Here is a 23333-nt window from a genome sequence, read left to right as displayed (position 1 = left end):
GCAAGACAAGTGGGTGTTTGCCAAGTTTGTGCTACTCTGTGATTTGTTGCAATGACTTGGATGACTGCAAATAATAGAGGGAGCCAGACAATGAGAGAGATGGGGGGGAGGTGAATATGAGAGACAGCAAAGAGCCAAGCACAGAAACGGGGTGGGGAAGGCAGTGAGGCCACACCTACCCACCCACATATGTGTACTTTGAGCTGTACCTTGGGTGACACAGAGCAAACTTTTCACGTTTCAAGGTGTGTCTCTCGTCCACCTTTTCGCCAGACTATTGAAAGTTCCTGAAATGCGCAGAGTGCACTGAACAGTCTTCAGAATCCTGCAGCTCACCACATCCTCTTCACTAAACACCTGCAGTCTTTCTCCATCAATATTGATTCAGGATTCCAACAGGGTCCTGGTTACCAGGATTTAAAAAAAAGTTTTTTTCCAATTATAGAAAACGCCCTTCATTTATCAAACGTCCTGGATGAAGCCAGAACATGTCATGGAATATTATACACTTTCGCTGCAAAACAATTTGGTGTTTGTGTGGGCTATGTTAAATCACCAACTCAATTTGGTCTAGAGACAAAGGTCTGTCGAAGATAATGAGACTGCTTGCACTGCAATACTCATTTGCGATGTCTGTGAACATTTGAACGAGATGTCCGTCACTGAATTAAATACTACTTCACGTTAGTGTACACAGTCTTGTTAAACGTCGTTGTAATTTTTCTGATTTTGCCGATGTAGCTACGTTAATGCCAATTTCCACCGATATAATTAGTTTACTTGTTTACAATCAGGCTGGATGTCAACCGCCTCAATAAGGAATCATTCTGTTATATAAATATTTGTTGTCCATTCGAATGAATACAGAACGGCCCTGGTTTCCTTTTTATAGTATACAATTAAGAATAACAAGGTAGATGCTTAATTAAAAGTGCCTTCTTCTTTACTTGAGCACATGAGAGAGAGTGAGGAGAATTGGCCTATCTTTAAAAAGAAAATGGCAGATTAAAGTCCCCTGCTTTCCCAAATCAAGGGGAAAATAATAGGATAAAGATTAATGAAAATGAAGAGAATGCTGGAATCAAAGAAAATCTGTAACTATTTTTGTGTTGTCACAGTGAAAGCCAAAGTCAAGAATGATTCGCTGCTCCTGGAGTTAGGACAAATTTCAAGGGTCTGCGTTTGTGGCCCCGGTGTCTGTGAGCCCCACTCTGCACAGTCCCAGTTTTACCTGGTATGAATAGGCGATTTGATGGCAAAACTTTAGGGATTCTGGGATATTCTTCAAGTTGACTGCTTGTACGTCAAGGGTTATAATACGCCTCACTAAAGTCAGTGCACACCTGTTATCATTTGAAAAAAAGAAATTAGGACAGACGCTAAGGACAGGTCAAACAGTGAAATATGAACCTCTGTGAGCAAAGAAAGGAAATGGAAAAGGATAAGCTAAAAATAGTGTTATCCCTGTGGTAGCCCCCATCCAGAGGCTAGTCAGTGGTGACTGTGTGGTTTATTTTATGGTTCAGTTTCAGTTTGATGAGTCATATGTAGTAGGTTATCACAGTGTTGTACAGTCAGTAATTTCTTCAGAGTTACAAAGTGGCTGCCTGCCTCTGATGAGAATAGGTGAACCCTTTGGTGGAGCCTGCCTCCTCAAGCAGAAAACCCACGTTTTTCATTTCACTTTTCTGGTGTATTATTAGTGTTCACGGTTCGGACAGGTTCAAAGTGAGTTCATGGATTCTCAAAAGTCCCACACGCGCATGTACAGACGTGTACGTACACATGCACATGCACGTACACAAACACACACACACACACACACACACACGAAGATAACATAAAAAAACCGAAGAGCAGCTCCGCACAGTTAAACTCTTTATCAATGTGTGCAAAGCCATTTGAGCGCTGGGCCTGTTGGCTAGGCCAGGCCTATATAGTGAGCTCCCTCCAGATAAACATCACGTTCAGTGTTTATAGAGCCCAGGGGGCAGGAATACCTGCTGTTTTACAAAGAGATCCTATTGGACCACAGAAACAAAAATAAAAGGAAAGGAGCCAAGAGGTCTTTATTTTGGTTCCCTGATCACAGGTGACACACGTTGTGCACCCCACACGCGCCGTCATGTTCAATCGGAGTCAGTGGGGGGGGGGGGGGGGGGGCAGTGGGTTTGATGTTAATGCACGGACGATTTCACTTTGGAGTCGTAAAACAGAGAGCTAAAGACTCGATGGCCACCGCGTCTATGAGATGTGGTGTGTGGGAAGTATGTTGTTCTGCACTTTCTTTCAAAGTCCACGGGGTATTATGGGTCCACTGACAGAAGTATGGAAGTGTTTGTTTTTTTTACATTCTCAACTAGCAATGTCTCGCTTTCTTTTCAACACAGACAGATAGACAGACACACACACACACACACACACACACACACACACACACACACACAAACACACAGAGGCCGAGAGAGAGAGAGAAGGAGAAAAATACAGAGCGAGAGACGGAGAGATATTGAGGGAGGGATCAAGAGACAGGGAGAGAGGGAGAGAGAGAGAGAGAGAGAGAGAGAGAGAGAGAGAGAGAGAAAACAGACTTTTGCTGTTTTACAGGGACAGTGCAGGAACTCCCCCATCCATCCAGACTACTTATTTCACCTCCCGGTCAATCGTTGCACAACGCAGCCCTAAAGTTGTCTGTTACGATTCCTTTCCTACCAAAAAAAAATCCTCCTTCAGGGAAAGGACCTTTCAAAACAACATTCCTCAAAGAACATGTGGGAGAATCCCTGACTGAAGGAGTAGTGGTGGTGGTGGGAATGAAAATCCTTTAAAATGTATAGCTATATACAAGACAATAATGCTTTTTCATCAAGCAAAGAAAAAGCTGTGTTTGACAGGTTAATTGTGCTCCTTCTTAGTCGCCATCCATTGTTCAAGTAATAAATATAACCTGAAAAGTCTATGTGCATACTGTACATGTATTATGCTGTATGAAGAGTCTACTATTCATCATGCAGACGAGGTCAGATCTGGGTGTATGGGGCGTTTCACTTTCTTTCACTTCACATGTTTTTCGGCCAATCATGCAGCTGGAGGTGTTGATCTACGAGTGTGTGATTGCGGAAAACAGACTTCACCAGCAGAAGCTAACTGTTAAGTTAGCTTCAAAATCCCGCTCTCAAAGCCTCATCCACTCACATTAGTTTTCTTCTATAGAAAATCTCTATAACCAATGCTAATTACATAACCAGCTATCTAAGTCTTAACTTTCCTGACAAATTCCGCAAGCGATATGTCTATTTATTGGAGACAGACCAGTCTCACATTTCTCCCCCGTCTCTTGCTCTACCGCAGAGGTTTTAGATTTCTTCATCATAGTCTTCGAGCCAGAGAGCCAGAGACAGAGAGAGAGTGACGGAGATTGAGACACACAAAGAGAGACAGAGATAGAGAGAGACAAAGAGCGAAGGCTTCACTATTTTAAAGATGTAGCGAGAAAGATAAATTGAGAAAGACAAAGCCCTAGGGTCAAGTAAAGAAACATTTCAGGATGCAGAAAGACAAGGAAGCCAAGCCAGGAAAAAACAAGTGGTTTATATTACTGTGGTGAGTGGATGGTTTAAGCACATCAGGACATGATTGCAGGTGGATTAAGATTGGTCTTCATAAAGTCTGTGTATGGGAGTGTGTATACAGTTAAACAGAACAGATATTCTCAGACCATTTAACTCTCTAATTGCCGAGAGATAGCTATGGAACTTATTAATTACATTCAATTAAGAGCACTTAAATCGTTACTCCAGCACCGTGAAGATTAATTTAACAATACCACATTTAAAAACATACACATATACGAGACGCCTTCTCTCCATCAAAATAATTATTTATTTGTCTATAGCTGACCAATGATGGGACACAAATGGTTATTCGGTCTAGAATTGCTAACAGGGTCATTATCCTGGTTGTTTAACATTGCCCCTCAGTCATTTTTGTGTTTGCTTCTATGCAAGTGCACGGCGCGCACACCAACAAAGCAAGCTAATTTTCTCAGTGAACCAAAAGGCAAGGCAGGGGGCAGTCCAGGGGTTGGCATGTTCGTGTGTGTGTGTGTGTGTGTGTGTGTGTGTGTGTGTGTGTGTGTGTGTCTCGTATGTCATTTTACATTTCATGAGGAAATATAATATGTTTGTGTTCAGAGTAGTTAGTACAATGTGAATGGAGCGAATAGACCTAGAACAATGGACTGAGTGAAGACAGGTTTTCTGTACTGCCTGAGGGTGAATATACACACACCATGCAAATCAAATCAATAGATTTGGCACGTATTGGATATTTTGGCTTCTGTCTAAACAGATGATATTGAATCCATTTGGGGCTGTATTTGCATATCTCATATTCTGTAACAACATTTTATTTGCTCATGTGATAAATATATTTTATTGAATGTTTTTTATTTTTCAAGCAGGAAATTAGGGTTGATTAATGAACTAATAATCAATACTCAATAATACTTGTAAAACACATACAAAGAGTATATGTTTTACCATCAGCCCAATAATGACGTCAGTGCAATGTTCATGAAGATATTAGAATAATATACTCAAAGTCCTTCTCCTCCAAATGACTGAAGTTGACACAGTGATTGAGTGAAGATGTAGTGGGCCTGGAGTCGTTTGCTTACATTTACATTTGCATTTAGGGCATTTAGCAGACGCTTTTATCCAAAGCGACTTACAATAAGTGCATTTGTTACAAGTTTGCTGCATGCTAACCATACACTGCATAAAGAGACTAACCTTAAACGTCCTTGCAAAGCTCTCCACATTCACGCCAATTAACAATTATTCTTTTGGATAAACAAAACTGCAACAGTGCACTTTACCTTTGAGGGAGCTAAAGGCCACTGAAATAGTCACAGACAAGCTTTGCGCTCATTGTTTGGAAAGTCTGGTGTTAAGGTGTGACGTATATGGGAGTCGGGGGCAGTGCTTATATTTCATTATTTCCACAAATTCTCCCTGTGTGGAGGAGCTGGGGCCGGGGGCCCTGTATTTTCCATTTGAAAACATAGACTGGGGAACTGTGATTGGGTCACATAATGATAACAAAATGGAGGTCGTGTGCCAGACCTGGACATGTCCCCATGTATCCCTTAAACGTAATTGATGGATAGGGAAATATGATAAAAGTGAAATGATAAAGGTGCTATTTACCCATTCAACCTCTCCTAAAATGTATTTTCGATAACACACACATACAAACACAAAAAATCAAGAGATTGGTGGAAATAAATACCTTAAATAGAAGTAGGGGAGGGGCTAAGGTAAGCAGATATCGTATCGGTGAGGCCAAACTTGAGTTTATCTTCCAATTCTCCCTGACCCACATTCCTAGTTAAAAGCCAATAGCCTTTCATTTCCTCCTCTCCATTACCATAGAGTAAACACAAACCTACCTAGGAATTTCCTGTTATTCCATACGGAGACAGTTAGCATTCGCTAACGCAGCGAATTGCTTTGGGTTTCCAGCTAATGTGTCCAGTAAACGACTGCGCTGTTTGCGCAGCATCCATCCCCCCCCCCCAATCAACCAGCTGTGTCCTTGAAATGCTTCTCAGTGTTGCGCACATCTCGACGGGCGAAAGGCGCGCGCTTGTGCTAGTTATGCCTTTTCTGGCACAAAATTCAGATTTCTACAGGCCTTTGTCAATGAACATATCCCCTATCCATCTTTATGTGCAGATTCCTTGCCCCTGACAGAGCCTGCATGCCTTCTCTACATGGCGTAGAACCTGACGAGACTGAAAAAAAAGCAAGTCTACTTACTAATATTATTTGCAGCTGTCTTATGCAGTCTCGTGTTTGTATGCAGCTCGCCCGTTGTGAGACGCAACATCATCTTATTCACTCTTTCTGCCACACACTTGATGGAATGTGGTTGTAATCACAGGATCCTTTTTTCTGTCACTGATCGTTTTACTGTACCGTTTAGGACTCCTAAAGTATCCGACCCCCCAAATCCATTGTCTCAGTAACATGCCTTGGCCTTCATGTCAAGCCGAGGCATGTGTATCCTTTAATCACATTACAGTCGCCTCCAAGCGGCACATTGGCTCAATTTTAAGCCACATCATTTAGTTCTCTGCTTACTTGTAGGCTTTATTGTGAGCCTCATTCAAAAAGAAATAACACATATATCGAAAAAGAGAAAGACAACGATTTTTTTTTGCTTATTTTGCTTCACAACAGCAGTGGTTTTAGTCTTCAAAAAGGATGAACAATGGCAAAATAAGTGTATCTGGTATTACTCTCAGAAACAGACAGAAATTGAAATCCTTACACATGAAGGAGGATCTACTCTGAATGGTAATGGTCAAATAAACCATTACCCCTTAAAAAAAAGTCTTTAAAATTCTGTTTCGGGTGTACAATGGATGCTCAGCCGGGGCAGGCTTCACAGCTGTTATCTGTTCGGCAGTAAATGAGAAAAAAAAACTGCATTTCCCTTCATTCAACTGAAATGTTTATTCTAGTAAATACTACAGACCACGTGGGGAGAATTATTATTCAAAATAAACTGAATTTGAATTTCATTGGGAGTAAATCCCTCAAATGTTTTTTGTTTAATTTGTTTTCTTTGTAATCTTCTTACCTCCTATATTATATCAGACATGACATAGGTATAACAGACATGGAACACTATACAGATTGTATACACATTGTATGCATCTTTAAATAAAGACAGCTTGAGTTATTTCACATACATGAGAAGGGCAGGTCAAATGTGAGAACAGAAATGCATTTAGCTTCAGCCCCCCTCCCCACAAAAAGGTCTCTGACCAATTAGTAATCATCTATCTATCTGCCTGCTTATTAGTGGAAACTCAACATCTTCGTTCTAAAATAAAGAGTGACACCTTTAAACAAGCCTTGCAGTATTAGACTAACAAAGTTAATATCCAAAAAAGTATCTGTATCAAACAGGTAAACAGGTAAAGGTAGAGATTTCAAATGATTTGTGAACCACTGTTGTGTTGAATGGAGATTCCACTCATGAATTGTTCGGTTTTCTGGGACAGAATGAAATAAAAGCAAATAAAACATATGATAAACAAGGGGCAGCAGCCGAAGCATTAAAGTCATGCTTAAATACATTGTACAAAAATAATACATATCAAAAATCCAAAAAAAGAAAAAAATGTCACAGTTATCTCGAGAAAAAAAAACAAGTAAAAACACCAAATCTATTGCACAGTGGAGGTATTAGAACGTAATACAGCATGAACGTGGTACCTTTGATAGGGTGGGTCAACACTGAGCGTTACATGGCTGGATGGAGCAGGCGGACCTGCTGAGGTACTAGCAATAGCAACGACTAGAGCACAGAGAAATATACAACACAGAGCAGACGCGGGGGGGGGGCGGGGGCGGATGACCATTCACCCCTTTCTAAACCGCTGTGGATCTACAGCACCCAGCGAGTCCAGTCAAGTGACTGGATGTGCCAGCAGCATTCAACAGTAGTAGGGTAGTCTTGTTAATTCCCCATGAAAATACCTTTTTATACCAACGCCCGAGTGCAAAGGCTGGGATGTATTGGTTGCCTGTTATTGGTACAAAGAGGAATTTATGATATGGCAGGCGTTCATAGGAAATATATTCTCTAACGTGATTCTTCTGTTTTACACACTGGACAGGGATCAAATCAGTCCATCGAGATAGCTCATTACAAATGAGATGTTCCCCTATGAGCTTTCGGAGTAATGTGTGCATAAGATTGCTGTCTGTGATACAAAAAAAAGGCGCCCAGGTTCTCGTTGGGAGATCCATTGAGGGCCCGCAGGCCAAAGCCAACGGTATCACCTTATCCGCCTCCTATAAAAGACACATCTGTTCTACATGATATATTTCTGCTTCTATCTGAACATTTCACAATGTTTTTGCTCTCCGAACGCAGCCAAGACATCTGGCAGTGATTAGAACACCACAAACGGCCTGGGCCTAATTTTAAAGGGCCACTTTGACATTTTAAAACGCTTGTCGAGTTATTTTCCTTCACAGGGCTCCTGTCACATTGTGGTGAAAAAGTGGCACTTTAGTTCATCTAAAATGTACATTGTCAGTAACGTTAACATTACTTATTGAGAATAATGGGCTGTATAAGCAGAGAGGGAGCTTTTCAAGCTTGAGACTAGCCGTCCCAGTTGGTTGTGAAGACTAAAGTCTGAGGAGACTAATGCATTCTCGCCTATGAACAGTACACACGATTGAAATCCTTCTCTTAAGCTATAGCAAGCTAACGTGAATGACAGGAGAAACAGGCTATATAAGAAGATGGCCACTCACACAAGAATACGGGTTGTCATGTCTATAGCAAAATAAAACAAATGATATGCAATAATAACAATAATACACAAACCTTTCACAATAAAGAATCGGCCAAGGAGATCAATACATTTGAACAAATAGGAGTGGATAAAAACAAGAATGAAACTTTTTTCCTATCCAAGGAGACAAATGTGTCTCTGGGGGAAATTAAATGTCATAACTACTTCAGGACATTTCTGATCATCTTGTCAGGGCCAATGTAAATTGTGACTTGAATTGAGGTACTGTCAGAACAAAACCAGTTTAGCATGACTCCACTTAAACCATTTGAGAGACAAATAACTCAATCTGAAAGTCGTTGATCTTTGCGAGCATTCTTAATTTAAATATGAAGATATAACAGGTATTGTTACACCCTGTTCAGCAAAACACTGACTGAAGCTTATCATTGGTCATGAAAACAAAATACAAACTATAACACAAAGCATAACACATGTATCAAACACAACACAGCATGAGGGGAAACAACAGGGCTTGGCTCCAGCAGTTAGCAGATTCTCCCACTTTCTGTCCCAGACATGAGTTGAAACTAACTACACAAAACAGGTTAGCAAATTCAAGTAAAAAAATATTAAAACATACATACCAAACCAAGCGTACCGAGAGAGCCCATGTTGTTCTATGTAATGTCTTAATACGTTCGTAAATAACAAAGGGTATTCCCACATAGACCAGTTGTACCAGTGAGAACTCAAAATGACCTGACGTTTCCCACTCGTCTCCAGCCCTCCGCACCATCTGCCTGTCATCTACAGTCTGGTTTTACACCAACATAAAACCACTCAACAATATACATTCTCTTTTGATGTTCTCTTAAAAACGAATGAAAAACGTCAAAAATAATACAACCGATCACAGATTGAAATAAAACCAAAAGAGGTAAAATTAGAGCTCTTAAAAAGTGTAACGTAGGTTAAACATAAGAAATGTATTCCCTCATCTGGCCTTTCAGGGTAGGGATGAGCTGGGGATGTTTTTCACAGTAGTATGCTTAGAGTACACCTGTATGAGCGAGATGGGAGATGAACGCTGTCTGATAACCTATACTGGACACAGTGCAAGAGAAGCGGTCTGTGGGGTGGGTCTGGTACCTGTGGACCCATATGCTATATATGCACCTATACGTTTGCTACTCTCAGATGGAAGCGCGTGACCATATTGGGTTTTTATGTTGTCTTCTATTTTACATGTTGTGTAATAAGTCTATTATTCCAATAGAAAAAGGAGCGTAGTCCTTTTGCATTGTTTCCAATGTTATTTTGCAACCTCAAGCTTCTTTCTACAGCTCAAAGTTAGCGTGTTAGAGAAGCACATTGGCCACTTTCCTAAGGTATGTGATTTAAAACTTCTAATGTTCTAGGGAGATCTGATGTCTGTTAAAACGATTACTTTCACATCGGCAAGGAGCGTTTAGCAGAGAAGATCGGTGTCACTCGGCAAACAAATAATAAAAATCAATTGTTAAAAAAGCGTTGTGATAACCAAAATATCAAGGCTTACAAAAGTAAAACTCCTGCATGCTTAATTGTCCGCCAGAGTTACAGCTGCATACACCACGTTGATACTGTAGAAACACACATTGTCACGCATTTGGGAAATACTGAATTTCAGGGACACGGCCCATCCAGTGTAATGCTATAACCATATAAATCCAATGTATTTCGGTGGGGAAATAATCCTGTCTGGAGGAATACCTTGTCATTTTAATACTTGAGCAACTAGATGCTGAGAAGAGAGCAATAAAAGACTAGTCCTGGAAAAGTAGCTTCTTGGCTTACAAGGAGTGGGAAGAAATACATAAAAACATAAAAAAACAAACAAACTGAGATTACTTAGGAAACATTAGGAAACAGTTTATCTACCAGAGAGACCTGAAAAAATGAACACTGACTTTAAAAGTGTCAAGGTATTCCTCACTAAAAAAGGCATTGGCGATCCAGTGAGACTAGACTTACGTACAGTCACGTTAAGCATATGGGCCACCTCTTCCAGCCACTATAGTGCATATAACCCATATAACCCAGTGCATCGCCTCATCCAAATCCAAACAACAAGAATAACAACAATAACAACAAAACAACCCTCTCTTCCACGAATAGGCCGACCCTCCCGTAGCCTCGTCTCCTCTGCTCACATTCACCAGACATGTCAACTGATTGTGGGCTCAAAACCCTGTGCTTCTGACCCGACCACATGGGAGATAGAAGGGGTGTGTCTACTTTGGGTCACAGTGCGAAGACCCATCCAGAAGTTTGCTTGATTTTTTTCATTTGTTCTGTTTTTCCAGTTGAGTGTGGGGGGGGGAGGGGGTTGCACGTTCAGCAGTAGTACCTCTTGTGTGCAAATGTTGTATTTTGTCCTTTTTTTTTCTCTAATGAAGGAAAACGTTAGAATGCGGTTGAGGTGAGTGTACATGTATGCGAGTCTCAACAGTCTCGAGGGTTAGTCCTGTTCTGTTCTATGTCTATGCGCGAGTGTGTGTGTGTGTGTGTGTGTGTGTGTGTGTGTGTGTGTGTGTGTGTGTGTGTGTGTGTGTCTCAGGTCATGCCATCTCCGCCTTGCTCAGGGCAATGGCCAGCTCCAGGTCCTCCTGCTCCTGCAGCCGCAACCTCTTCAGCCGCTCTCGCTCGGCCCGCTCGCTCTCCCGCTTGGCCCACTCCATCTGCTGGGCCTCGTTCCCAAACTACACACACACAATACACAAAACACACACAAAATCGCACACACACACACACACACACACACACATGCATGCAATCATGCACACACATACACACACACACAAACGCACACACACGCACGGATGCACACATACATTGACACACACACACGCACACACACACACACACACACGGATGCACAGTCAGACAGACAGACAGACAGACAGACAGACAGACAGAGATAGAAGAGGAGGAGGGAAAACACATAGAAGTCACAAAGGAGGAGGGTTGTGGAGGACAATGAGATAAATTACTCTGTAGTATGTAACAGACAGACATCTCCGGCCTTTTTTCTGACTACTAAAGAGTGTTACCTCAAATAAGTAGAGGGGTTGAAGCAAACACTAGTTTAACACTAGCTAGCCAAGGGCTCATTCCGAATTTAAATTATTCTTGGGCGGCAGCCTGGTCAAAAATAGCCAACAGCAGTCGTGTTTTATCAGTCTTAGGCTAATGGTTGTGATATAGCGTGTTCACACTTGGCATTAAAGTGCATCTTGGGTGATCCAATCTCCATCGGACTACTACAAATACAGGTGCCAAGGTTTCCAACACACATTAAGATCTAATCATCAAAACCCAATTTTTGGAAGTGACCCAGAGATTAGTTTTACCCAAAAGCATGTCCATGCCTGTGTTGTCATGGAAACATACCACTGCACTCATTTAACAATAGATGTGTGTTTTGTATATTCAGTATACTGGTTTTCCTCCATTTCTAAAATGTAGGAAAAGTAATCAGGAACATCTGGAGGTTAGCGTGCTAGCATTGTGCACAAAAATGTCCACACTGTACATTTTTCTCAATGTTAAATTAAAGCTGCTGCTATGGAGACAATACAGAACATGGTTATCTGCTGTGGGAGCTCGAAAGAGAAACATGCTCTAAATCAATCTCCGAAGAGTTCCCAATCATTTCTTTCGAACTCAAACAATACAAGAAAAGTGATATATCTTACCTTGGGTTTTTCGGGTCCTGTCAGAAAAAAAAGGATAGAAAAGTAATGATTATGAAGTCAGTGCGTAGCCAGATTTTCTAACCTCTATAAAATCTTGAATCATTTTTTATGAAAGGTTCCCTCCGTTTCATGTAACCTGATTTTTAATACACAGAGCTGCCTGCGACATGTCTCAATTAACGTGGCGTGTGCCCTGGCTCTGCCTACCATTCAAATTGGTATTTTCTGCTAATGAGTGCAGACAGCAGTTGTTGTTTTCATTTGAATCGTTGCATGTGGGCCTTATCACACGGGTGATAAAGCACATGATATGTGTGCTTTATCAGAAGGCAGGTGAATCAGTATTAAATGCTCTTCTAACACACACACACACACACACACACACACACACACACAAACACACACTCGCATTCACACAGACCAAAAACCACAAAAAGGGCTAACACCCTTTTCCTGCACCAGCACATGTGCAATGCCGGCTGCAGTAGACCGATGCACAGCCCCGGCATCCACTTCCCACACTGGTGATTGTTTTGAGCTTTTTCTCACACACTGAAGACGTTGTAACTTAATAAGACAATAATGACTGGATAAGACAATTTTCATACTTTTTATATACCCCTTAAGAAACAGTGGCTACTCTCATTTGAAGGCAGGGGAGTTGTATACATTAATGCAGTGCATTCAATAAACGTGCCAACAGCAAAAATGAAGGACGTTTACTTGTTGCTGAAAACGGGGCGAAGGGGTCTTTGCCGCTGAAAGGGTCTCCCAGGGTCTTTTTGCTCGCGAAGGGGTCAGCGGCCTCCACTCCAAAGGGCTGGAAGGGGTCCGGGGGAGGTTTGCAGGGGTCACTGGACATGCTGACAGGGGTGGTCTTACCTGGAAGGGAGCGGTCGAATGGGAAGACAAAAGCAGAGGGGGGAGGAAGCAGAGATTACATTTGTAAAAACTACAGGAGTAAATCCTACATGCAAACCAATGAGTGCCAATTGTGTTGATTTAAATAAAGTACAAAATGCTGTCTTGTTGGACACTGGAATCAACACAAACATTGAATATACAAATCATGTACAACTAGGACAGAAGAAGCATGTTATGATTGAAGGCAGGGCTACACTAAATGGAAAGAGGGTGCAAAGACAAAGTGCAAAAGGTTTAAAAAGTTAGGCCTGTCATTTGTTATCACTTTGCAGCAACCATTTTCACGTGCAATTTCAGTTCCTAAATAATAACACATTCTGGTGGGATACATCTTATTTTACTCATCGACTTCCTCGCTGCTCTTTTATCTGTTGCAATATGACAAATATGTGTTGGAAGAACCATTTGAAACCAACAAAAAGCTGAATGTCTGCATGTGGCATTTAATCATCCAGAGAATGTTGTTATTCTGACACACAAACATAACAAATCACAAGTAAGACATGAGAGAGGGAAAGAGAAATTCAGTAAATAGCCAAACCCAAAACTGTTAGTGTGCAATGTTAGGGACATTCTGGAATGCTGCTGAGCTCCGTGGGCTAGGGGTTTCAACCCACAACAACCAACACTTACTGTGGTTTACCCCTTTACCAGACGCAAACCAATATCCTTTATAAATTCATCGTCTCACCGTGCACTTCAGTACAACACTTTCAGCACAACACTTCAACTCTGGAGTGGAACTCTGGTCATTGCATTATAAAATATTGGAACGAGGTTCAGTCTATTGTACATTAAAGTGCAGAAAGGGCTGCATGGTTGCAGAAAGGCGGCAGAATATCGTGGGAACCGTGCACACGCCTGATGCTGGTGTGTAGCTGTTAACCACACAGTTCGGGCAAACTGCTGTCACACATCAATATGTTTTGATAGCGATCCAGTGCTGCATCTCATCTGACCCCGCTGTGCGTCCCGGGCAGAGGGTGAGAGAAGTGGGGGTGGTTTCACAAGAGATACTGAGAAACCTTCTCTGCCGGGCAATCCATTTCAGCTTGACATTTAACTACTCTTTGTTACATCACAACCATGCCAGAAGCTCTTCAACTAACATATCTGCTCCTCCTCATCCAACATATCAGCACCTCTTCAACTAACATATCTGCTCCTCCTCATCCAACATATCAGCACCTCCTAAACTAACATATCTGCTCCTCCTCCACAACGATATCAGCACCTCCTAAAATAACATATCTGCTCCTTCTCATCCAACATAACAGCACCTCCTAAACAAACATATCTGCTCCTCCTCATCCAACATAACAGCACCTCCTAAACAAACATATCTGCTCCTCCTTCTCAACGATATCGGCACCTCCTCAGCTAACATATCTACTCCTCCTCCTCAACATATCAGCACCTCCTCATCCAACATATCAGCACCTCCTCAACTAACATATCTGCTCCTCATCCAACATATCAGCACCTCCTCAACTAACATATCTGTTCCTCATCCACCATATCAGCACCTCCTCAGCAAACATATCTCCTACAATTCATTCACCATATCAGCACCTCCTCAACTAACATATCTGCACCTCCTCATACACCACACCAGCCCCCTCCATCCAGCATATCAGCACCTCCTCATCCACATCAGCACCTCCTCATCCACCATACCACCATAACTCCTGTGTGTGTGTGTGTGTGTGTGTGTGTGTGTGTGTGTGTGTGTGTGTGTGTGTCTGTGTGTGTGTGTGTTTGTGTCAATGGAGAGGGATGTAGTGATAGAAAGATGGGCTGAAATAAGAGGCAGCTTGCAGGGCAATTCTCACTCAATCAGGCTTGTTGACAAACCCACTGACACATAGAGAAAAGAGGAAGCATGCTAGGGTGTGTGCTGCCAGCACCAGCAGCGCAAACCACAAATAGTACGCTCTTACACATCACTTTTACAGAGGCAGGCGCACACATTCACACAGAATTGCACCAACTTTGCTTTGTGTCAAGATAGACAGAGTTTAGAGTGAGTAATGCTATTATTAAGCCACGGCAAGTTTTGCAGTTGTTTCTCTTCCAAAAGTTTGGGGTCACACAGTCAAATTCATTTTTTCCATGAAAACCCAGTTTTCAGCTGTGCTAACATAATTGCACAAGGGTTTTCAAACCTTAAATTAGCATTTTTTTACCGCATTGACAATGTCTAGACTGTATTTCTGAATAATTTAATGATATTTTCATTGAAAAAAACAATGCTTTTCTTTCAAAAAATACGGACATTTTTAAGTGACCCCAAACCTTTTAACAGTAGTGTATATTTTAGAATTTCAGTGGTTTTATTAAAACTATCCAACCAGGGTTGGACAAAATCATCTCCTACCAATCCCACTGTTATTAAAGGCCCTTTTTTAAAAAAATGTGTAAGACCCATTACGCCAGCCTCATACCGTTTCTAAAAACTCTTCTTCTCCTAGAGACGTCATGCATCAGTTAAATGGCCAGGCAGATGGCAAAAACATCTAAAGCCTTATTGCATTTGAACACCTTCACACTAAAGGTACTAAAGGTATGACTATGGAGAGCTCTGCACTAGATACACTTCAGGGATATGGGCTACAAATGGTCAAATAATGCTGCACTTTTTATGGGTCAGTGCTAAACCGCTGCATTCAACAAATCTCATCAACTACACTTATATCTTGGCTATTGTATAGAAAGACAGAGAGTGAGAGAGACAGTGACAGAGGCCGAGAAAGAGAGAGAGATCGAGCGAGAATGTATCTATATATATATATATATATACACACATATATACATGCAAACATACACAATTATACGTATAGTCATCTTGTGCAATTGAGCCTGGATTTACTTCCCACCCCATCACATATCGCATAAAATTGCAGTGTGTTGAAAATTTCATGAAAATGAAAGCTGCTGACCCAAATCTATGGTGGAGGGTAAGGTAATACCATGCAGACCATGCTGCCAATGTCACAGCTTCATTCAGCCAAACCTCTCGTGGTCGTGAGGAGTTAAAGGGACATTGATAAAGGTTAAGCCTAGTGCATGACACTGCCATCTTTGAAATGTATCTAGTTCTGCCCACAATGACAATGTTTCCTGTTCAAAGAAATACTGGTTTCCCACACTCTTCATGTAAACTATCCTCTGCTGTGTTTTCAACTTTGTACTGCGCACACACGTGTGAGGTTGCATGTGTGTGGGATTGTATGTGCTTGCATGTGTGTGTGTGTGTGTGTGTGTGTATGTGTGTGTGTGTGTGTGTGTGTGTGTGTGTACGATTGTGATACGATTCAGGGACGATACATTTAAATATGGAACGATTTGATGCAATTCGATTCAATGTTCTAACAAATCGAATCGTTCCATATTAAAACTATACATTTTAATATGGAACGATTCGATGCGATTCGATTCAATGTTCTAACGAAATTGAATCGAATCGCATCGAATCAAAGTTGAAAACACATTTTAATATTGAACGATTCGATTCAATGTTCTAACGATATACTGTGCATATATATATATATCTATATATATATATATATATATAGATATATATATATATATATATAGATATATACCGATAGAACATTGATACATTAAAATGTATCATCCCTGAATTGTATCACAGCACATGTATCTAGATATGTATCGGATCGTGCTATGAAGGAGAGATGGACATCCCTAATATATATATTATTCAATGTATTTATTTATACTCAGTGTTTCAGTGTTTGAAGACTGCTGATGTTCCATATTTTCACCATATTTGAATATGTAAGTCTTACTCTGTTGCCTGACTCTCTAAATGGTTACATGTTTGTTCCCGATGAAATGTATCAGGTCATATGTCTCATAATGTAAACTATGCACAGTCAGGGGTTTGTAGTGTCATTGGTAAAGTCCAAAGGTTTTTCATATAGTTGTATAAATTATTTTAATAATTAGTGTACTATTATAACATGTTAGACACTGTTTTTATTTGATTTTTTTCAAATCTTAGAATCTTGGTAAAAGCATGTTCCTATGTGATCAAAGAACATTAAAACCTAGCTGTGTCATGATACCATGACTCATACCATACCTTGACTTTCAAAACTAAAAAACAAAATGAGAGCAAACAGCTTCATTTTAACTGAACCATAGCAAGGACGAGCCTTTTGACAAATGTACAATACTTTGTAGAACCTGCTAGATCCTGCTGGTCTACCATAACAACTCAGAGAGGAACAACAGAATAAGAGATTTCCTTCATCTTTAAAATGTACTTATATAGCTAGTTTCCCTCATGTCTAAAAGTAAAATCATGCTTGCAAAGCTTTGTGAAATTGGTCAAATCTAAAAATAAAATATTATCTATTGTTAACTAAAGACACATAAGCTATGGTAATCACTCATCCTTCTAGATGAGACAGAATTTCCTTGCTTTTTCAGACCCAAATAGAGGCATTAGGAAAGGAAACAATAAGGCTGACATTTCTCTAACCTGGAGAAAGCGCTCTGAAAAATGAGATTGCACACTTTACATCCAGAGAAAGTTGGTTAGTGAAGAAAAAAGAGGTTAAAGAAGAGATGTTTGTATTTTTTTGCAATACTATTTTATTAGAAGACTAGCTCAGCTAGCTTGTGTATTAAACTAAAATGTGTATTATATTGAAGCAGGGACCAGAACTGTGACTGCAGACCCCTGCACTGTACCCTTTATGTTCTTATCAGCTTATCTTCCCCTAATTCGTTGGCTTTACTTAAGTAGCTTTTCATTTTATTTCATGTCTCTCAGTGCTTCTTTAAAGCATTTAATAGTAACATGAAAAACACACAATTCATTCATTCATAACACACATACAAACAGACACAAACATGAACACTGTATATTTCAATAAAAAAGGACTGGGTGAGCTGATAGTTTTCTATTTGGGAGCTCTGATGTTCCCTTACAATGCGCTCTTTGGTAAAGAGTCACTGGCTATGAGAGGAAAAAGTTATGTATGCATATATGTATGTATAGTATGTGTGTGTATGTGTGTGTGCCTTACTGAGTCAGTAGGCCACTTTTTAAATGAGACAGTGTGAGTATTGGAGGAAAGTCCACCTTGAATTATTCAAATTTGGAAGAGGGTGGGGGGGAGGTGGCACATTCACCACTACTCACTAGCACGACATCCACTTTACACAGGTTTCACCAAGAATGCTATGCTAGGTTGGCACGCAGGCCTACTTACTGAATGCTGCTCTGCCTCTGCTAAGAGAAGACGCTACAGAGTGAGAACAGAGTAGGAGGAGAGTGTTAGTCTACCACCATCAAGGGAAGTAGCTTTTAGAGTGTTCCCCAATTAAAAAAACAATAAAAGTTAACAAAGAATTTGGTTCATAAAGTGAGAAACAGAAGTATCTGCCTGTGCGTTTTTGGCATTATTGGCAAAATGGATAGCAAGTTAGAAGCAACACCAAGCTTTGCTGCTGAACGCAAATTGAATGCAACTTCTGCCTCGCTTATTTTGAACTCCTGTTTGAAATTATTCAACATGATGAGGGTCTTCAATAAAATCCATCTCATCGAACCAACAAAACAAAAACGTGAAAGAAGCAAGAGTGCAGGCTTAAAACGTGAATGTTTATGGCTTCATCTTGAAAGTTTTAAATGAGGAGGGATAATTGTTTATTTGTGGAAAGAGATGAGTCACTTGTTTGACCTGAAGCCTGAGGGCAGCTCATTGAACCCCCATCAGTGATAAGCCCTCTCACAGCCAAACAGCCAGACACTGTTGACTGCACCTAAATAACGAGTGCGCCCTTGCCTTACCATTATCTTGTTTGTAAACCACGTGTCGACAACAAACATTTAGTAATCTGACCTAAGAATCCAACCTAATATTTTCATCAAAATATGCAATAAAGTATTAGTTATGCCTCTGTAGAAATAGAAGGCTTTGAACTGTCTGCTTAATTGTGGTAATGTGTGGCATTTGCTGATTTGCTTTGTTTGAACATATCGCAAACAAATATTTTCATAGTCATATCATTCATTACAGAAAACAGCTAAAATGATCCTCTTCTCGCTCTCGCTCTCCCACACACACACACACACACACACACACACACACACACACACACACACACACACACACACACGCACACACACACACACACACACACTTACCACTGGGGGGTTTCGGCCTCGGAGGAACAGTCTTCTTCGGTGGTAGAGCTGGTGTGTCATTCTTCCTGGTGAATGGATCATCTACAAACCCTGACTGGAAATGTGACAGTTAGACACAGAAAAATACTAGAAAGGCGGGCATAAAATACACCAACAAAGTAGGGGAGCCTACACTATTAGATCATTTAGTATCTCTAGACTTCCCTTAGGTTTTCCCCCCTTCCGTCAGGTACCTTCTGGTAGTCGGGCAGCCAGCTGGCCCTGCCTTCGAAGGGGTCCCTTGTCTTTGCCATGTGGCTGAAATCCGCAAAGCCCCCAGCGCTGCTGGTGCTGCTGCCACCGCCACCGCTGCTAAAGGAACCACTGCCGAATGGGTCCAACGTGCCAAACAGGTCTGAAACCCATTACAAGGGCAGCTTAGCTACGCATCACTGTCTATGTTAATGACCTATACAGAAGAAGAATTGATGCACTATACATGAAACATTGCATAGGTTTCCAATCATGTTTTTTCCTTCCGAAAAGAGAAATGCACACGTCAACCTCGTGTTGAATTGGCTTGACACATTATTATTCAGCGCTTTATGTTACCGTTTCCCTCAAACACCGTGCGAATCGGAACGGACACCAAAAACAAGTTTGATCCTTCTTGGCTGGTCCTGATGAATTAGTCACAGCCAATATCCTTCCCCCGAAAAATAATAAATATGCAAGTGTAAATTAAATGGGTATTTTATGAATAAATGTAAACGTGGCGTCTTGCTGTGGCCAATGTGAAACACCTGTTGCAGTGAACTTCAGAAGTGGATGTTGACACTGAGCGTGTGGCCTTTACCCGACGCCTTCCCCGTCTGCCAGCCACGGGTCTAATAGGCAAACAGACAAGCTAACCGGAGCTTGTGGAAACAGTGGTCCCAGCGTGGGTCTCATATGATAGAGTTCACACACACACACACACACTTCCCCCTCCCATATGACCCTCCACGTGTGTGGGTCTCATATGATGGAGTTCACACACACACACACACACACACTCCCCCCCCCATGTGACCCTCCACGTGTGTGGGTCTCATATGATGGAGTTCACACACACACACACACACACACACACACACACACACACACACCCCCCCCCCCCCCCCATGTGACCCTCCACGTGTGTGGGTCTCATATGATGGAGTTCCAACCATTATTCTTACATGATACGACACATACACACACAGACACACACTTTGGCCCTCTGTGTGACCCTCCACGTGTGTGGGTTTCATAGAGTTCCAACTATCCTTCCTATCCTTCATAAGAGAGTGTGTGTGACACACACACTCCCACACACACACACACACCGTATGGTCTTTTACATGACCTTGCACGTGTGTGTGTGTGTTTATTTGTATAGAGCAACTTCATATCCTAAAGCAAACAAAACACGCTTTTTTTTGCCCCTAAGTGTGAGACAACCAACTGATTGAGTGGGCGAGCTGGTGTGTTGATTTTAATAATGGGGTTCAATTGCGTGATCCTTATGGAAAAGGCCCGTTTTTTGTTGTGTCTGTGAGTGGTAAGCCGCGATGGGGTGCTGAGGTGAGACCGCTGGCTCTGCTAATAACATGACGTCAAGGTGGGAGGCCGGCTCATTTTAAAACAACATTCAATAAAAAACATAACAAATAAAGTTAGAGACCAAGAGAGAGTGCAAGAAATAGAGACACAGACAGACAGACAGACAGACAGACAGACAGACAGACAGACAGACACAGACAGACAGAAAGGTTGAATAGAATAGAATTTGTGTGTGGAGAGTCCTAGCAAATCAAAAATTACATTGTGATGTGCAAACAAAATGCAAGTTCAATTAGGAATTGTGCAATTAAAAAGCTTGGTATACTGCCATGTCTAAGAGGGGTCATCAAGCATCAAGTATAACTGCATGAAGTGCTTCCAGTCTTAAAGATAAACTGGATTTACCATTACAAATATTAGTAGATACTCAGACTATAACTTGCACGGCAACTTGAAATCTGTTCTATCTGTGGTAGAAGGCCTCAAAATGTGGTTCATTGTCTGCTAATTAAAAAAGTTGAATTATAAAGTAGCAGGAAAGAAAACACTACGTTACCTGGTCCTTTGGGTTTGGGGCTAGTTGATATGAATGGGTCACTGCTTGTAAAGTGACTGGTGGTCTGCTGAAAGAAGCACATAATAAAGCAAATGAATATACTTTGTTAATCGCTGTGTTACACTCCCACCCTTAATGTGATCATGCTCGTATTACAAACAAATGCCCCATGCTTTAATGCTTACAAACAAGCTTAGACTTAGCTGTGCAAACGTGTACATATACATTTATTTGATCATTTATTTAGTCATATTATAAACATGCCAGTCTAGGTACCTTGGATGGGAGTGTGGTGCTTTTACTGAATGGGTCCGCATTGGAGAAGGGGTCTGTCTTTGCTGTCTTCTTGAAGAAGTCTTCGGATGAGGCCTTGAACGGATCCGCCTCCTTGAATGGATCTCCTCCGAACGGGTCTGGGGGGAGCGGACACACATTAGCCGAAGTTCACAAAGAACACACTCCTGATTAACACCAAAAAGGCTGCATTTACATTATCATGTAGGATTTAAGATTGGACTGGCTCAACCCTTCGGCCTAAAGGATTCAAGGTCCGGCAATTATTTTGGAACCGTTTTATTTTCTTTATTTCTTCTGAAATTGAACATTTCGTAAAAAAAAATCTGAAAGCATTCTAGTGAACCATCTGGTCATGAATTTCACTATCAGTTTGCACTTTCAGCTGTACGGTCCGCTGCACGAAAAGCAACCAAACAACAGCCAACCCCAGGGCTACCTTTAGCCTCGACAGAACACTGTTTTGTTACGTGGATAATGATGTATAATTCAATTCAATTCCATTGTATTTGTATAGCCCATAATCACAGTTACAGTCTCAAAAGGGCTTAACAGGCCTGTGTGTATGACAGGCATGTATCACATATGACATGAAACATAATATACAAAGAGGTATCATCGGGTCGTGAACCAACAGTCAGTGCAGCAGTGAACGGGCCTGCTTGACAAATCTCTTCTGACAGCGCTGTAGATGGGAAGCTACAATGATCCAATGAGTCCAGCGACCTGGAGTGAACTGCTTTAATTACACTCACCCGCTGTTTATTAACAATCATTCACGATCTGCTCTCCTGTGAGCAAGAGAAGTGAAACTATCCAATATCGCTGTAAAGGGAAGTGTACAGAACACCCATGGTTCACACACTTTGCCACCATTTCACGGTTCACATGCACACGGGCACGGGATCACACGCACACACATGGAATAACCTGGCAAGAGGCTGCACAGCTGCCTCTCGGTACACCGCATATAGACATGCCCCAACATATATAAATACTGTTCGTACAGCTTTATAGCGCTGAATATAACTCTACAGGACCATGGTTGTCCAAGTGAACAGTGGCAGTATTGTTCCGAGGTCATGGCAACACCGATTCAGTGTCGCCACTTCTGTGGTTGCAGCAAGAGAGACGCTTGCTGGAGCCAAGGGAAGGATCAGTCCGCAAGGCCTCTGGGAAGCATGATAAAAGACACAAGGGCTCTCGTACCTGCGCTGGCCGATGCCACTGGCTGCTTGGCGAAGGGATCATTCTGGAAGGGGTCGCCTGCAGGGCCAAGAGGAGGAGGAGGGGGTCACACATGGTCACACACTGTACAAGGCAATCACAAGATACAAGCTAAGAATACCCCCCTAATAAGCCATACATACAATAAATAAGCCTCCACATTTAAGGATTTTTTATTCCTGTAATAAAGTAATACAGTATGCAAACAACTCATATCAACACTGATATAGTCTTCTTTCATCGTATCCATGTATCACATCCAAACATCAGCTCCAATGGATTTCTAGACAGGGAGAGGGGCCAGAGGGCAGCAAACCTTTGAAGGGGTCGGTTTTGAAGGGGTCTTCTGTGGTGAAGGGGTCGGTGTGGACCTCCGGCGGCAGGCTATTGAACACCGACTGCTTCATCTTAAATGGGTCCTCCTGGAGGAGAGAGACAATGAAAGACAGGAAGAGAATGAGGGAGGAAAGCAAGTATGAATGGGCTTGATACAGAATGGTCCCATTTTGGTACATTTGCACA

The 23333-nt window shown here is 41.6% G+C and overlaps 1 protein-coding gene across 2 annotated transcripts in view; it reads right to left on the bottom strand.

Annotated features, from left to right (window-relative positions):
• Positions 1–6497: 6497 nt before the first annotated feature.
• LOC307078597 (epidermal growth factor receptor substrate 15-like 1) overlaps positions 6498–23333 on the bottom strand; it is a 34080-nt gene continuing 17244 nt past the window's right edge. The window contains exons 18-26 of one of the 2 annotated variants that reach the window (XM_079740491.1): positions 23128–23233; positions 22794–22850; positions 21567–21703; positions 21291–21357; positions 19405–19565; positions 19172–19265; positions 12787–12945; positions 12064–12080; positions 6498–11067 (exon numbers count right to left, since the gene is read on the bottom strand). In XM_079740491.1, the coding sequence (XP_079596617.1) occupies positions 10927–11067; positions 12064–12080; positions 12787–12945; positions 19172–19265; positions 19405–19565; positions 21291–21357; positions 21567–21703; positions 22794–22850; positions 23128–23233 (939 nt within the window). In that variant the 3' untranslated portion in view covers positions 6498–10926. Of the gene's footprint in view, positions 11068–12063; positions 12081–12786; positions 12946–19171; positions 19266–19404; positions 19566–21290; positions 21358–21566; positions 21704–22793; positions 22851–23127; positions 23234–23333 lie in introns of those variants that run through there. The other variant, XR_013811996.1, reaches the window with a different exon arrangement.

The sequence above is a fragment of the Pollachius pollachius genome (genome assembly GCF_949987615.1).
Source record: "Pollachius pollachius genome assembly, chromosome: 7".
Classification (NCBI taxonomy): Eukaryota; Metazoa; Chordata; class Actinopteri; order Gadiformes; family Gadidae; genus Pollachius; species Pollachius pollachius.
This window is presented reverse-complemented; position numbering and strand designations above follow the sequence as displayed.